Here is a 17,861-nt window from a genome sequence, read left to right on the forward strand (position 1 = left end):
ATCCCTATTTTCTAATGTACTTTTTCTAGAATTTGCACATGGCTTAAAACTTTTCTATTTTCCTCATAAGTTATAGTCATCTATTCTACATGAAGTTCTTCAGAATCTTCCATATCTCACAATTGTTATTCCCTCAAGGATTCATGCATTATTATAGAGAGATTTTCTGCTCATCACACTTAACCCCTTAGAGGATCTCTTCATTCAACTTTACTTTTTTTGTCTTTCTACCACTCTCTCAAGTATTGTTCTTGTAACATCTTTCTTCCTCTTTGACAATTTTCTTGCTATCTTAAAAATCTCCATTATTGCTTTGCCAGACTGTTTCAGATGGCATTTGACCATGATCTACCAGTTCACTTTCATTCTCTTCTTCTCCCCTTCCTCCTTCTCCTTTGTCCCTCATCATTCTGGTATACCCTTGCACCATTCAGCTGACTTTTACTATTTTGATTAAATTGCATTTTTCACCCAATTACATGTCAATAAAAACTTTAGCATTCATTTTTGCAAGATTTTGAGTTCCAGATTTTTCTTCCTGTCTCCCTCTCTTCCCTCCCCTCTTCTAAAATGATAGATATAATTTATGCATATTCATCATGTAAAAAGACATTTCCTTATTGGTCACAGTTGTGAAAGAGAAAGCAGATCAAAAGGAAGACAAATGCAAGAAGGAATAAGATAAGTGAAAAAAAAATACATGGTTTGCTGCATTCGCAGGCCATCAGTTCTTCTTCTTCTTCTTTTTTTTTAATAGCCTTTTATTTACAGGTTATATGTATGGGTAATTTTACAGCACTGACAATTGCCAAACCTCTTGTTCCAAGTTTTCCCCTCCTTCCCCCCACCCGCTCCCCAAGATGGCAGTATGACCAGTAGATGTTAAATATATTAAAATACAAATTAGATACACAATAAGTATACATGACCAAACCGTTATTTTGCTGTACAAAAAGAATCAGACTCTGAAATATTGTACAATTAACCTGTGAAGGAAATCAAAAATGTAAGTGGGCAAAAATAGAGGGATTGGGAAATTCAATGTAATGGTTTTTAGTCATCTTCCAGAATTCTTTCACTGGGCGTAGCTGGTTCAGTTCATTACTGCTCCATTGGAACTGATTTGGTTCATCTCATTGCTGAGGATGGCCAGGTCCATCAGAATTGGTCATCATATAGTATTGTTGTTGAAGTATATAATGATCTCTTAGGCCATCAGTTCTTTATCTGGATATGGATAGCATTTTGCTCCCTGATTCCTTTGTACTTGTATTGGATCATTGTGTTGCTGAGAAGAGCTGAGTCATTCAGAATTGCTGATACTATATATAATGTTTTCCTGATTCTGTTCATTTCACTTTGTATCAGTTCATACAAGTCTGTCCAAGTTTTCTTGAAATCAGCCTGTTCATCATTTCTCATTATATAATAGCATTCAATTACATTCACATACCACAGTTTATTCAGCCATTCCACAATTCAACGGCCTTGATCTCCAATTCTTTGCCAGTATGAGAAAGGTTGCTATTGATATTTTTGCATACATATAGGTCCTTTACCCTTTTGTGATCTTCTTTAGGACACAGACCTTTAGGACAGGAATGGTATTGCTAGATCAAAGAAACAGTTTGGTTACCCTTTGAGCATAGTTCCAAATTGCTCTCCAGGATGATTTTCCCACATCCTCTCCAATATTTATCACTTTCCTTATTTGTCATATTAGTCATTCTGATAGGTGTAGGCTAGCATTTCAGAGCTGTTTTAATTTGCTTTCTCCAACTAAAAGAAATTTAGAGCAATTCTTCATATTTTTATATATGTTGTTTTCCTCTATTAGAATATAGGCTCTTTGAGGTCAGGTACTGTTTTGTTGCTTGTGTTTACATCCCCATTGCCTGGAACACATAACAAGTACTTAATAAAGCATCTATTTCACACATACTAACCGGGGTTTAAATTTATCTTCTCCTTTTCATTAGAACAGCTTTAGAAATCTCCAGAAGTAGAAGGGCTTCCTCATATTGTAGATCTTCAAAAATGGCTGAATAATCATGTTAGGTACAGTGTAGATGAGATAAAGGTTGAACTCAAGAATGCAGAGAACATAGACCAGATTTATTAGTACATCTTGGGAGAGCATTTCCATCGCCTTTGAAAAAGTCAATAGCAGTGCTTTGCCAGGCTGTGCTGGAAAACCTGCATAAGGCATGCTTATAGTTAAATTAGATGTTCACTGATAGTCATTCTTCCTCTAAAATTCTGTAAAGTAGCTACAAAGAAGCTAGGAGTTTGTCCTTTATATATGCATCTTTCAAAAGAAGCTGGAGCTATGGAACTAGCAGCAGAAAGTGAATTTGTGTGTGTGTGTGTGTGTGTGTGTGTACTCTCAATATAGATTTAGATGTATCTTTATCCATCTTTGTCTCTATGAAGAGAATTGGGAGCTAAATGATATATAGATGGCATGTAGATGAAAATGTTTGTTGAGACATTGGGTTAATTATCTTGACTGTCCATGTAAAAATCACTTTTTCTCTAATCCTTCATAATAAGAATTTATCCAGAGCAATGGAGTGTCTAGGATTAATTGCAGTGGTTTGTACTTCATCAGTATTAGGGAAAGAATGCTAGTTTTTAAATCAGAGAACCTGGGTTTGAATCTTAGCTTTACTATTTATTACTTGTGTGACATTGATGAAGGAACTGAATTCTTTGTCTATAAAATGATGGATTTGGATAAGACAATCTCTAAGGTCCCTTCCTGCTCTAAATCAATGATTCTGTGATCTCAAATAATTTTGTCATATCCCACCACAGCTTTCCATCTATGGTAGCAAGTGGTCAAGCAAATGCTGAGTGAGAGATTTCTCTGATTCCTTTCTACACACACACATATACACACACTTGTATTTATGTATATGTGTGTGTATTTCTATATTCTTCTAATTCCATCTCTCTAGGAAATTTAGAAAGTATCCACTGTGCAAATATACTCATCTACTATAGCATTTGGATTGTCCATTGCTTGTGAAATTCTTACCCAGCATTATATACCTACTTAGAAGCTTCAAAGCAATCTGCAGGCACCTTTCAATGGCCTCTTTGTCACAGCATTCCTCAAAGCAATAGGACCTAATGTCAGTTTGCATTCATTCCAGTGTCAGCTGTCTACTTCAACTGAAAAATCATTTCTGTAGCTTATTCTCATCATTATAAGAGATAATAATACAATACCCAGTAAGCTCACAGTCTGCCCTAGATCCACTTTTAACTAAGCAAATGTTTAAGATAGATACTTTAACAAATCAACCCAGACAAGTCTCCAAAATGTACCCCTTGTATTTGAGACAATGAAGATACAAAAATCCCTCACATTTTTAGTCCATCTGCCTCATTCGGAAATCTTGGGACACTTTGATGCTCATTTCTTTCCTATAAATTGAGGCCAACTTTCTACTTACAAGCATGGTGTTTATATTGTTATAGAGAAGTTCACTCATGGGATAAGAATAAAACCTAGGAGCCAGAATGGTTAAAAGAGGAGACTTAGAGTCAGAAACATGTGAGTTTGAATTCTTCCTCCAACACTGACTAGCTGTAAAATCCTTAGCAAGTTAATATAATCTTTCTGGACTCAGACTCCTGATCTGTAATATGATGGGTTTTAGCTTGATGGTTTCTATAGTCCCTTCCAGCTCTAAATATTTGATTCTATGAATGTTATTTCCAAAGATTTCCCAAATGTAAATCTCAAGTTATTTTTTGTTTTAAATATGGAGATGCCTTTAACAGACTTCCACCCTTATCAGATCTTTATCTACCACTCAGCACTAGTTTGAAAGGCAATATCACATTTTAAAAGGTTGAAACACCCTATTTCTGTATAATTTTCTCATTTTATTAATAAGGTTAGCATGCTTATTAATAAAAGAACACATGTGTCTCTTGTATTCCAAATATCCCTCATGGCAGTGGGCTCATAGTTTACATGCTCTTGGAAGACTAGATATCCCTGAAGGTCACAATCAATGCTGATTAGTTAACAATAACATAAAAGGCTAATTTCAAGGGACTTAAAGATAAAATTTGTTTTGTATATGGAAATATAAAAATGTAATTATGTTATATGAAAGAGGTGTAGAGGAAGAACTGAGACAAAGACATTCAAGGAGGAGAAGAAGGCTAGTAGTTCTGAAAATCTGCTCACATTGGGAATGGGTTGAATAGGGAACAATACTCTCTCTTTCTCTCTCTCTCTCTACGTGTGTGTGTGTGTGTGTGTGTGTGTGTGTGTGTGTGTGTGTGTTTGTGTGTTAGGAAGGATATAGCATCTTCCAAAATCTATAAAGAAATAAGAGGGGAGGATATAGGATAAGGGTGTATAGATTTATAGTAGTGTAGCCGGGTGTTCAGATTAATGGGGAGGAGATAAAGAAGGGAAAAAAGGAAAGGGCAGCATAGGATAAAGTGGGGTACAAAAAGGTGTTTGGACTAACAGGAGTGGGATAATGTTTATAGATTAATGGGAATGACATAAAGGGGGAGGAAAAGAATGGAGAAGATAAGAGACAGATTCATGAGTTGTGGAAGGTTAAGTAGTAGCAAGGCAAGTTAAGGAGTAGAACTAAATGGAAGACTTAGGGATATGAAATAAAAGATATCTGCAAACACAATAACAATGATTAGGAGTAGAATTAAGAAAAAAAGCAGGGCTAGTTATCATTTACCTCAGACAAAGTCAAACTTTCAGTCAAGAGAGAAATATACATTAAATGTCAACCATATCAATTTCATTTTAGGTACATGTCTATGCCTGTTTAAATGCATATATATATATATATATATATATATGCGAATATATATGTAAAATATGCGTGTAGGTGTACGTATGTGTGTGTGTGTGTGTGTGTGTGTGTATTCATCTGTGCTTAACTGTAGTCTGCTAGGAGAGCAAGAGGGATGAAAGGGGAAAAAAGTAAAAAGTGCACAGCAGAGAACAAATGAATAATCTACAAGGAAGCAAAGAAAAGGACAGCCATGAATATAACATCTTCTATTATTGTATAGGCTTTCTTGGAAATGTAACTTTATTGTTACGTATTTTGAATCTTCCCTGATGTTCTGCTGGAACATAAGTGTTCCTCCTCACTTTTCTCTTCTATTTTGCTTTTTCTTATTTTGTAATGTGTTTTAAATAAATAAATAAAGCATTGGGAAAGTGAATTTTGTAATGGGAAATAGGCTATATTAAATGAGGGTCTCAGGTGTACATAATTGGATCAACTAAGTCTTTGGCAAAGAGATTTATCGATTTCTTTATCACTAAGCTGGTAAAGGGGAGAATTCACACTTTTCCAGACCTGTCTGTCTGAGTAAATGCAACAAACAGGAATTCTTCCCTTAGCCCAAACTTAGCATTTCCTTTACTGTCTTTGACAACATCTTAACTTGGATAAGTCTTTAAGCAAGATTTCCCAAACTGGTTGATTTCTGAATGAGAAAATAGGAAAGAGGAAAAACCTTGGTTCCAATACAATAATTACTTATTAAATACAAGAAAGAAAAAATAATTTCAGGGGAAAGGGCAGAGGTTTTTTCTTTCTTTTTCTCTGAATTCCTGCTATACTTTCTGGATCTCGATTAACAGTCAATTAACAGATTTTATTAAGCTCTTACTATGTGCCAGGCAGATACAAAGAAAAGCAAAAAATACAGTTCCTACCTCTAAGGAGATATAACTATATAACAAGAATATCAAGTCTACAAAATTCTTCAAGCAAAGTGAGGATAGCTTGTTGATTTAATAATTACCTTCAAAAGGTAGATGAATCAACAAGGGCAAATTCTATACTGGATCTGAGTTTTACAAATATGAAAAACTAGTTATTGGTGCAGAAGTTATGGGAATCTTGGGGTATAATGATGACTTCCTTTTAGAAGGAAAGCAAAGAATAGTTATATTTGCACCCTAGATTTGCAGATAAAAAATTCAGAGTTCAGAGGAAGAATAGGTAGGATTGCATAGGGAAGTCTACATGCTTTGGGAGTTGAAGGGAAGGAGAGTACATGAGGGGGGAATTTTGAAGACACAAAAATAAAGAAGGAAAAATGGACTGAAGAAACTGATTTGGAGGCACAGGGATCTCAGTAAGACATCTGAGTTTTTAAGAGTTAGTTACACACAATGTAGAAACAAGAGTTATTTACAGGAGATACATACAAAGCATATCATGGTCTTACAACAATGTTAGAAATAAACTGAGGTTGTCATACAAAGCTAAAGACAAGAAATATTGTGTTGTTTTAAATAAACTCTAATGAGGAAAAGATGGGAACCAAATAAGGAATAGTACCTCTCTTAGAGATAAATGAAGTGATGATAATTAAAGCAGAGAAAAGATAAAGCTATTTGATTTTTTTTCTTTTTCTCTGCCAAGAAAAATGGCATTGGGGTTTCAAAGGACAAAAATGGCTAACAAGGAGTTGATTCCCAAGATAGATATCAAAGGAAATAGTGAGGAAGCACCAAACTGCCCTTGGTGAATTCAAGTAAGCTGATGAAATGCATGCTAGGGTATTGAAGGATTTGGCAAATGTGATAATCAATTACTGCCAGGGATCTTTAAAGGTCATAGAGAACAGGAAGGGTGTTGCAGGACTGGAGAAAGACAAATATCATCCTAATTTTTTTTAGGGGAAGATAACATAATAGTCCTGGAAAAATTATATAATCAAAAGTCTTAGATCAGATTAATAGCTAGTAAAGCTTAAATCTAACTAAGACCAATGATACAATTATTGTATCATTATTAAAAAGATGGTAGAAGAACCATTGGTCACAAAAACAATGCTTTCATCAGGAACAGGTCAGTGGTAAGCGAAGGGGAGGAAAATAACACACACTGTCATTACAGTTCAATTCAATAAATATTTATAAAGCACCTATTATGCTTTAATGTGCTAAGCACTGGGGATAAAAAAGAGGCAAAAGATAGTGGTCTTAAGGAATTTACAATCTAATGGTGGGAAATGCAAACATATACATCCCTCCTCCTCCCGCCCCCCCACATATACACATACAAATAGAGCAAATTATATTTGGGATAAATAGAAAATAATAGAAGGAAAGCACTGAACTTAAGAGAAGTTGGGAAGTTTTCTGTCCGAGGTAGATTTCAGTTGGGATTTTAGAGGAAGCCAGGAAGGTCAATAGTTGGGATGGAGGAGGAAGAACATTTCAAGCATAGAGTAAAGCCAGAGAGAATGCCTGGAGCTGAGAGATAGAATGTTTTGTATCAGAACCATGAAGTCAGCATTATTGTATTGAAGAGTACATGTTGGGGAGTAAAGTATATGAACACAATAAAGGTCAGAGGAGACTAGGCTATGAAGAACTTTGAATGCCAAACAGAGCATTTTTCGTTTGCTCCTTGAGGCAATAGGAAACTACTGGAGTTTATTGAGTGGGTGTGTATGACCTGATCACATTTGTGTTTTGGGAAATCACTTTAATGGATGAATGGAAAATATATTGGGATGGGGAGAGAATATAGACAGGCAGACCCACCAACAGACTATTATAGTATCCATTTCAGGTCATGAGTTTTACGATTTGTTCCTTTTTTACATTTCATCTATATCTTCTGGATGTCTCAAATGGCTTTTCTTCTTCCTACATTACAGTTATGTCTGTGATATAGTAAAAATCTGTAATTTCATCTTTCCCTCTTTTTTTCAGGTTAAAGTGTTAAAGTTCTTTTGTTTGGATTTGAAGACTCTAGATAGATACACATCATCCCTGTCCAGAATCTTACCATTTCAACATTTTAAACCAGAAATCCAGATGTCATTCCATCTCTTTAACCAACTCTTCCTTTCCAAAATTATTTTTTTTCGTTTGAATTCCTTCCTTTTGTAAGTAGCAGTGATGAAAACATTTGCATCTCTATGGTCTTTAGTTTTTTCATCCAAGACTGTGTGGTCTTTGGTAATGCTTCCTAGATTCCTTCTGAAGTATCATTTATGTGCAGATGAATCCATTGAAGTGGGTAGTAATTAGGGGTGTGTTGGTAAATGTTTAACAACCAACATAATTTTAAGTTTAATTTAATAATTTTAAGTTTGATTTAAATTAACATTTTCTCTGGCACTTTAAGGATAGTCAATAAAACAACCAATCAAGCTCAGATTTGTAGTGTTTGTAGATTTCCAAAGTGTAAATGCTTTGAAAATTTAATAATCAACTCTCATAAACCAGTCCAATCTGGCTCCCGAACACATAGCTGGTAATAGTGATCCATTTAGAAAATCCTTATGAGGTTCTTTTTGCCTCTTAGATAATACACCCAAAGGGGAAAAAACGACTCCTTAATTGGTTTTTATCATGTCAAGAAACAGCTGCCTGAGTATTCCTCTTCAAGGAAGCACTAACCACCATTACTCTTCCAGTTTTTTACTTTATTACCTACCTTGTTGTCTTCAATACAGTGCCACTGGCCTCCTTGCTGTTCCATGAGCTGGATGTTCTTAAGGTGGAACAAATGCTTATCTAGGTTATGATAAAGCAGATCCTCAAGCGCTATCAGATGAGAGCCCATCTTTTTTTAAATTTGGAAAAAAATTTTTTTCAAATTTATTTATTGCACTAAATGCAAAAAATAAAGAAAAAAAAGAATAGGAAAAAAAAGATAGAAAAGGAAAATAAAAACAAAACAAAACAGAACATTGTTGTGTATCTAGCAAACCCCATCAGGGAAAATTCAAAATATATGACAATAATTGTCTATTTCAAGAAAGTATATATAATAATAGAAGAAATTACATTCATGAGTGTCCCTGTTTTCTTTGCTTTCTTGTGGGGAGACAATAAGCTACAAACAGTATAGCCAGGAAATAACTAAAAGATAGAAGGCACTACAGTGAAGAGGGGTTGGGAAAGGCTTCCAATAAGAGATAAAATTTAGGCTGAGATTTAAAAGAAACTAAGGAAGTCAATAAACAAGATGAAGAAGGTGAAAATTCTAGATACCTCTCTACCTCAAATTCAGCATAAATATGGTGAGTCCTTGGGAAGGGGAAGAGGAAGAGCACAATATTGTTTAAAGAGGGGCAAGACTGTGACTTTTGGAAAATAGAACAAGTCAAAGTTCTTTTGCCAATCAAAGAAGGACTAGTACTATTAATATCCCCTAGCACTTCCAGTCTGGGTGAAACAGGGAGACACAATTCAGAGCAGGAGACAAGGGGTGGAGAGGGAAGGGAAGGGAGAGACAGAAAAAGATGGAGAGGGAAAGAAATGTTGATTAGGAAAGAATGAGTAGTATGTATTATAATAATAATATAACTTTGTACCTATAATCCATAGAAGGTGCAGATAATTTGACTCTGAGAAAGACAGTTACAAGAGCTGGGAGTTATTGGGATTATCTTTGGTAAGATGTTTTTAAGTCAAAAAATAGAGTGTATGGTGAAGACATATCAAAGCATTGTTTCAGAATGACTACAATGGAGGAATAATAAAGTATTTTTCTAGAGCTTCAATTTGACATGGAGATGACTTGTTTCTCAGTTTTGTGAGCATATCAAAGGCTCCTTGCAGATCCTACAAAGGTGCTTTGGTTTTTAGTTTTTGTTATCCCTATGTCAAAATATTTTAAAAATTAATATTTTGTTTTCCCCAATTACATGTAAAAACTATTTTTAATATTCTTTTGTCTCCAAATTTTGAATTCTAAAATCTCTCCCTCCTGTCTTCTTACCCACTGAGAAAGCAAGCAATTTGCCTACATCAAACTTAATATATTCTTTAAAAAGCTTAAATAATATGCACCAGTTCATAGTTTCGTATACAATCTTTTTAGTTTTTTTCTGAATACTGACATATTTACTGATGATTGTTAAATTCAAAGGAAATATTCTAAAAAGGCTGTGAGTATGGACTTAGAAACAAGTTCTTTGTCATCAGAATCTTTGCTTGACTCAGTTTTGAGAGATTGTAGTTCAATAGAATGCAAATGAATTAGAAATTATACTTAAGGATCCCTGTGATTGTGCACTGACATAGAAGAAAACCATATATTAATTTTATCTATATTTTATTTCATTTCTTTCATTATTTTTTTAAAAAATATTTCCCTAAATAATGAGCAAGATGGTCTCAGGAAAAAAAAAACTGGAAAGTTCTCCATGAACTCAAGCAAAGTAAAATGTACTGTATACAAAGTAATAGCAATGTTCTAGGATGACTAGCTGTGAATGACTGATATTCTCTAGTAGTCCAATCATCCACAACTATTCTAAAGGTCTTATGATGAAAAATTCTTTCTATACCCAGAGAAGGAACTGATTGTGTCTGAATACAGATTGAAGCATTCTCTCTTTCTCTCTTTTTTAAGCTTCATTTGTTTTGAAGAGTTTAATTTTCATCAGGGAGGGAGATCTATGTTTTTTTCTCCACAAGTTGACTTTTATGGAAATGGTCTGCATGATTTCACAAGTGATTTGTCAATTGTGGGTGGGGATAAGGGAGAGAACCTAGAACTCAAAAATGTTAAAAAAACAAATGTAAAAATAATTGTTTGAATGTAACTGGGAAAAATATTAAATAAATAAAATGGAAACATAAAAATATTTCCCAATTCAATTTTAATGTGATTTTGCCTGCATTCAAGAGACATGAGTCTTTGTGTTTGACATTACTGTTGTAAACCACTGAATGACAATTTTTTTTTTTTTACTGCAGCAACTGTTGGAAATTATCTGCTAACCCATGAAGATGTTACTACTGGGGTTAGTGAAGGGAAATTCACACCAGTGAAATCAGGGATCCTTGAGGTAAGTAAGCATAGTAAAAACTACTGAATTAGAAGAGAACAAAGTTCTTGGGGGCATTTTAATGACAACTTACATAAGGGGGTGCTCTGAAAAAGGAAAATTAATTGATGATTGAAAGGAAACCTGAGGTATCTGTGGTTGTGAGAAAATTTCAACATTTTTAGAATTTTATTTAGAGAAGATAATACACTGGTGTTGCCTTAGTTAGGGCCAGGCCATCCTAGAATACTTAGATACTTAGCACTTCCTAACTGTGTGACCCTGGACAAGTCACTTAATCCCAATTGCCTCAGTAAAAAAAAAACAAAAAAACAAACCAAAACAAAAAACCCCACCGATATATATGAGACATATAGGGAATGAACCTGGCAAATTAGATCAAATGCTCAGGAATATTTGAAGTTGGAAAAAGCACAAATAATTTGATAGGATGATGAAGAAAAAAATAGAAAAGACTTCATAGAAATGGCAGTACTTGAGTTGAACCTGAAAAGCAGAGACCAGCTATGGTGATGGAGACAAAAATAGGTTGAGGAGAAATGAGGCCAAGGTGGAGATGTAGGTCTTTGCAGACTTCCATTCCTTACATGCATAATCCTTCAAATGCCAGGGCAGCAGTGAGCCTGAGGTAGTGGGAGATGCTGCTTTTTGTCATAATAACAGTAGCCCTGACCTACCTGAGTCTTGTGGTTAGAATAGAGCCATAAGTAGGTCAGGGAGAGCAGGGCTCTGCCTCAGGGTCCCAAATTTAGACTATATTTGTGCCTAGTTGGCAAGAATAATTAGGAGGGATGTGCTACTGTCCAGCATTGGATCCAATGAGTTCAATAATAAAAAAGAATGACACCCTATTTATCAAAATATTTATAGCAACATCTTTTGTAATGGTAAAGAATTAGAAATAAAATAGATACTTATCAACAAGGAAATGGCTAACCAGTTTGTTTTACATAATGTAATAGAACATTATATTCCTTTTTTTCAGGAGTAATTTTTTTATTAAAGCTTTTTAATTTTCAAAACATATGCATGGATAATCTTTGCAAGACCTTGTGTTCCAATTTTCTCCCCCTTCCTCTCACCTCCTCCCCTAGATGGCAAGTAATCCAATATATGTTAAACATGGTAAAATATATATGTTAAATCCAATATATGCATACATACTGATAAAATTCTCTTGCACAAGAAAAATCAAATAAAAAAGAAAAAAATAAGGCAATAAAGTGCAAACAGACAATGACAAAAAGAGTGAAAATGCAATGTTGTGATTCACACTCAGTTTCCACAGTCCTCTTTCTGGATGTAGATGGCTCTCTTCATCACAAGATCTTTGGAAATGGCCTGAAGCATCTCATTGTTGAAAAGAGTCACAACCATCAGAATTGATCATGTATAATCTTGTTGTTTCCTTGTACAATGATCTCCTGGTTCTGCTCATTTCACTTAGCATCAATTCATGTAAATCTCTCCAGGCCTCTATGAAATCATGCTGCTGATCGTTTCTTATAGAAAAATAATATTCCATAACATTCATATACCATAACTTATATACCATAACTTATTCAGCCATTCTCTACCTGATGGGCATCCACTCAATTTCCAGTTTCTTGCCACTACAAAAAGGCCAAATTTAAAGTCAGATCTTTTGACTGAAAATCCAACTCTTTATCTACAATCATTTTTGTATGGGTGGATCCCTTTCCCTCCTTTAAGATCTCTTTGGGATAGAAGCCCAGGAGAAACTCTGCTGGATCAAAGGGTATGCACATTTTGATAGTCTTTTGGGCATAAGAACATTATATTCCTAAAAAATGAATATGATAAAAACATATAAGCATCAAAAAACTTATATGAATTGATGCAAAGTACAGAACACAGAATGTATAATGACTACAGAAATGTAAATGAAAAACAAACAAATTAAAATCAAATGTCCTGAAATTAAGATGATCAAACTGAGTCTCAAAGAAGAAGTATGAGAAGATTCCTTCCACCTTTCTGAAGTTAGTGAATAGTTAGTTAATAACAATAGTGAAGTTAGTGCAGAGCACTACAAATAGACTCTTAAGAAAGGCTCTATAAAAACAAAAAAACACTAATAGTTTTTAAAACTTTTAATAAAATAGGTAGAGTAGGTTGGATTTGTGTTTTTATTTCATTTATGTGATGAAAAAATTAGTAGGAACCAAATTTGAAATTGGTGTTAAAGTTATACTTTTTGTAGAATAATGTAGCAGATTTTCCTTTTTTTTCTTTGAATAATATTTTTTTTCTCACAATTACACATAAAAACAATTTTATATTTATAGCAATCCTTTTTGTACTTGCAAGAAACTGGAAATTGAGTACATGCCTATCAATTGGGGAATAATTAAATAAGTTATACTATATGAATATAACAGAATATTATTGTTCTATAAGAAATAATGAGCAGGCTGATTTAAGAAAAGCCTAAAAAGGGTTACAAGAACTGATGTTAAGTGAAGTGAGCAAAATCAAGAGAACTTTGTTCACAATAACAACAAGATGATTAATTGTCATGGACTTAGCTCTTTTCAACAATGAGGTGATTTAAGGCACTTCCAATGAACTTGGGATGTAAAGTGCCATCTGCATCCAGGGAGAGAACTATGGAGACTGAATATGGTTCAAAGCATAGTATTTTCATTTTTTTCTTATTGGAGGGTTGTTTGCTTGGCTTTTTGTCTTTTTCATGTTTTTTCCCCTTTTGATCTAATTTTTCTTGTGCAGCATGACACATGGAAATATGTTTAGAAGAATTGCACATGTTTAACCTATAGGATTGCTTGCTTCTGAGGGAAAGGGAGAAAGGTGAATGTTGCAAAGGTGAATGTTGAAAACTATCTTTGCATATATTTGGAAAAATAAAATGCTATTAATAAAAAATTTTAACATTCATTTTTTAAAATTGAGTTCCAAATTTTTTCCCTCCCTCCATCTCTCTTCTCTGTTCTCCTTGAGATTTAACCACTTTGCTGTAAAATATACATGTGCAATCATGCACATTATTTCCACATTAATCATATTGTGAAAAGAATAAAGTAAAAAATAGTATGCCATACTTTACCTGTTCTTTTTCTGGAGATGAATAGTATTTTCATAATGAGAACTTTGGAATTGTTTTTAAAGTCATTGACCAACCATTTTCATACAATATTGCTGTTTCTGTGTACAATGTTCTCCTGGATCTACTTACTTCACTTTGTATCAGTTCATGTAAGGCTCTCCAGGTTTTTCTGACATCAGGTGGCTTGTCAATTCTTATAGTATTCCAACACAACTATTTACCACTTGTTCAATCCGTCCTCAATTGATGGACATCTCCTCAATTTCCAATTCTTTGCCGCCACAAAAAAGAGCTGTATAACAGATTTTTCTCAAAATCTGCTCAAAACTTTGGTATAATTTAAGTATATGTATAGTGAGCTTGGCCCTCTGAGAAACACCGTGTGTTGGTGGTCCTTGTCCCAGAGCACAAGAGTTCCTGGTTATTTTCTGTACAGATGGAAATAGTAGCTTAGAGGATTGTGTAGTGAGAAGGTAAACGTTGAAACTAGATCTCTGTGGGGCATATCTGAACAGGAGGCTGACAGGAAGAAGCAGAGGTTGAATTGCTACTCCAAAGACTCTATTCTGCACATATTCCATTCCATAAACTATATATTTAATAGAGTAGTAAGTCATCTCTTTATCCCTTACTCACTAGCCTTCCCCCAAGAGGAAGTACCAAGGAAAGTGCTCAGCTGCCCCCTTCCCCATTCTCTTATGTGGTGATATCCCAAGCATCCAGTAGAGTGGAAGAAAGAATCCTTGAGAGTCATAAAAGAGACAGTTGCTGGGGAAGTGAAACATTGCTGATGGCTAAACTCACTTCCATGATGTCAGAAGCAGGGTTCTTTTTTTGGTATTGTGTTAGGGTAGGAAAGCTCTCTCAAAATAAAATCCCTACCTTAAAACCTATAATGTACTTTCCTCAAACAAAGCTGTGAAGTATTTTTACAAGCATTATACCTATCATACAGATAGAGAAACAGATTCAGAAGTGTTTAGCATTTTGCCCAGAATCACACATTTGGTAAATGTCAAAGGCACAACTCAAACCCAAATCTTCTGCATCACACTGCACCACAAAGCTGTCTTAAGACTTTCTGACAGCTGATAGTGTTTTTCCTTCAATCACTTTTATTTTCTGGTGTGAACATGATTGACATCAAAAGTATCAGTAAGTATATGAAAACATAATTAAAGCTTTATTTGACCTAAAATATATAAACATATGTACAGATCATTTATGCACAAAACCTCACACATTACCTTGTATTATAACCCAACCACCAAACCCCCTTCCCTACCCCCAATCACCTTGTCTCCTTGCATTTGTCAGCCTTGGAAAAGAGCCAAAGGCTTAGGCAATTATTCCAGCACACTGAACAACCTAAAAGAGGTATGGTACTTCCCTGAGGGCCAAGCCACTACCAAGGTATCATGTAGTTGCTGAGAAAAATCTGCTATAATATTCTACAAAACTTTAACATCAATTCCAAAAATTCCTCTGCCAAGTTGGTCATTTTTCTATGAATTAAAAATATAAATCCTACAAACTACCAATGCTAAAAAATAGTTTAGCTTTATAAACATAGTTAAATATTGACCTCAACTCACCCCACCTGATTACTGTCTTTTTTCTCAGAAATAAATATGAAACCCATACTACCTTTCTTTTGAAATAAAATCATTCATATAAAAATAACTACCTAGGTTTTGAATTCCCACTCTCTAATTTGCTGAAATTGTGCAGATGGAAACAAAGTGAAGTGTGACCCATTTCCCTAGGATGATTTTTCCATGTACATCCATATTAAACTAACATTTGGGAGGTAAATATTTTGAATGTGTATGCTCAACTGCTGAAACTTGTCCAAATCTTAAGATGGTCTGACAGTGTTCTAACATGAAGGTCTGGATGGGTTTCAGAAATAGATTGACTGGTAATCATATCTACAAAATGGCTGATGTATTTCAGGGTGAGCTTGATTTGGGGCTTTGTACCACAATAAAAATCACAGTTGAACAAGTCATTGGTTTCACTGGGGCTGCCATATTTAAGCTTGCTTCAAAAAAAAATGGAATTTATATGTAATTAGAAATGAAGAGGGATAGTTTGGCTGGCTGCAAATTACTTTGGGTTATGTTGTCCAAGGCGCTTTTTGATAAGAATTGAGATCAGTTGCTGGGGTCGTTGCTGATATTCTAGTAGGACTTCATGGGGCGAACTGATCTGGTCACATTCCAGTCTGTTGAGAAGGGTAACACAGACAACAGCAGCTAGAAAATGGAAAACAAAACCAAACACAAGCATTGTTATTAACATGTCACCCTTTGTATATTAAGATGATTTGCATCTTTTATACTAGGCCATATATATGGAGTTGTTTTTCTTGCATTGTAGCAGAAAAGTCAAGCAGTATAGAACATATTTTTTACTTTCATAGTGTCTTACATAAGGGAAGTCTAAAAACAACATATAATAAGTGTAATATAACTGTTGCCCTGTCTCCTTTCATATAATACTTGATTAAAACGAGGAAAAGCAAAGCAAAATGTACTCTCATATATCTGAAGCATCCACGAGGGAGGCAAAGTATTTGGATTTTCTGTTTAAGGAAGAACCCAAGGTGAGAAGGTCGATACCTTGGTGGAGTACAAAGCCTTATATTCTCAACATTAGGACCAATTAATGATTTCATTTAATAGAGTTACCAAGGAGAAATTGGATGATGACCATCTTTTGAGGACTGACAATTTAGTGACAATACAATTGTTTATACGTTATTGCTAAAAATAAAAAAGTCCAACAAAAAAACCAATAGATAACTAGACTGGCTAACCACTACTTTCTGAAGTTATATAAAGAAAAGAAAGATTTGATTTTCTAATTTTCTTCTTAAAACACCCAGCTTAGATTTGGGAAGTAGTATAGTCATAATAAAAAATGGGCAGCTAAGATTTTGTCTACCCTGTAGGGTCCAAGGGTGCCCATACCTTGTCAGGGTCAGGAGTAAGAGGGAACCTGGGAGAAAACAAAAAAGGGGATCAGCTGGAAGAGATTATAGGATGATCAACTTTCACCAGGGAAAGACCTTCTAAATCATCAACTCCTATCTGTAGATATAGAAACTGAAGCTCACAGAAATTAAGTGACTGCCCAGAGTCACATAGCTAATAAATGTTCAAGGCAGAATTCAAGTCTAGTTCTTCTTTACTCCAGGATCAATACCCTCTCCATTATACCATGGCAGCTAATCAAGTCTATAGCATCCAAGGACAAACCAACTGTAGTCCTGCTTTGCTTCTGAGAGTTAAAGAGAGGGATGCATTCAAGATGGTTTGGGGGACCCTCTCTCCTTGTGTGACTGTACCTATAGTTAGTCAGTCCTATGTATGTGCTGCTGATCCTCCACCCAAATTATTTTTCCTAAGTACAAAACCAAGCCAAACCTAGTTATATCTCTGGAGAAGAGGTGGTAACCTGTAAAACCCAGGATAGGAGCAATTCTTAAAATGCACAGAGAAGAATTCCAGGCCATTCAATGCGTTGCCATTCTCTCAATACTCCTCACATAGACTTCTTATAGGGAAGCTACCTCCCTGGGCTATTGCTAGTCAAAATAACAAGTAATGAAAATCTTCAACCAGGCTGGAGACAAATATTTTACCATTTAGGGTTTTATTTGTTTCAAGCTCACTCAGTTGTGAAGTTAACAATAAAGCAAGGGCAGAACCAAGGCATTCTTAGGTTAATGATCACCAAGTCTGGGAGGCCCACAGGTGCCCATTAGGAAACAGGAAATGTTGACAGTCTCCTTTCTAATCCTTTCCTCTTGTCAGGTAGATAAAAGTATATTCACTCCATGACCTTGTCATACCACAAAGCAAGGGCAGAACCAGGATTTCCTGGATGTCTTTTCTGTTTATTTCAAGGACAAGACTAAAAATTCTAAAGAGGA

At 34.9% G+C, this 17,861-nt stretch overlaps 1 protein-coding gene across 3 annotated transcripts in view; it reads right to left on the minus strand.

Annotated features, from left to right (window-relative positions):
• Positions 1 to 15,013: 15,013 nt before the first annotated feature.
• Positions 15,014 to 17,861, minus strand: part of UPP2 (uridine phosphorylase 2) — a 44,989-nt gene continuing 42,141 nt past the window's right edge. For all 3 annotated transcript variants that reach the window (XM_031960645.1, XM_012544725.3, XM_023499221.2), the window contains one exon: positions 15,014 to 16,179. In XM_031960645.1, coding sequence (XP_031816505.1) covers positions 16,031 to 16,179 — 149 coding nt within the window. In that variant the 3' untranslated portion in view covers positions 15,014 to 16,030. The remainder of the gene's footprint in view (positions 16,180 to 17,861) is intronic.

This window comes from Sarcophilus harrisii, chromosome 3 (genome assembly GCF_902635505.1).
Source record: "Sarcophilus harrisii chromosome 3, mSarHar1.11, whole genome shotgun sequence".
In the NCBI taxonomy this organism is placed as follows: Eukaryota; Metazoa; Chordata; class Mammalia; order Dasyuromorphia; family Dasyuridae; genus Sarcophilus; species Sarcophilus harrisii.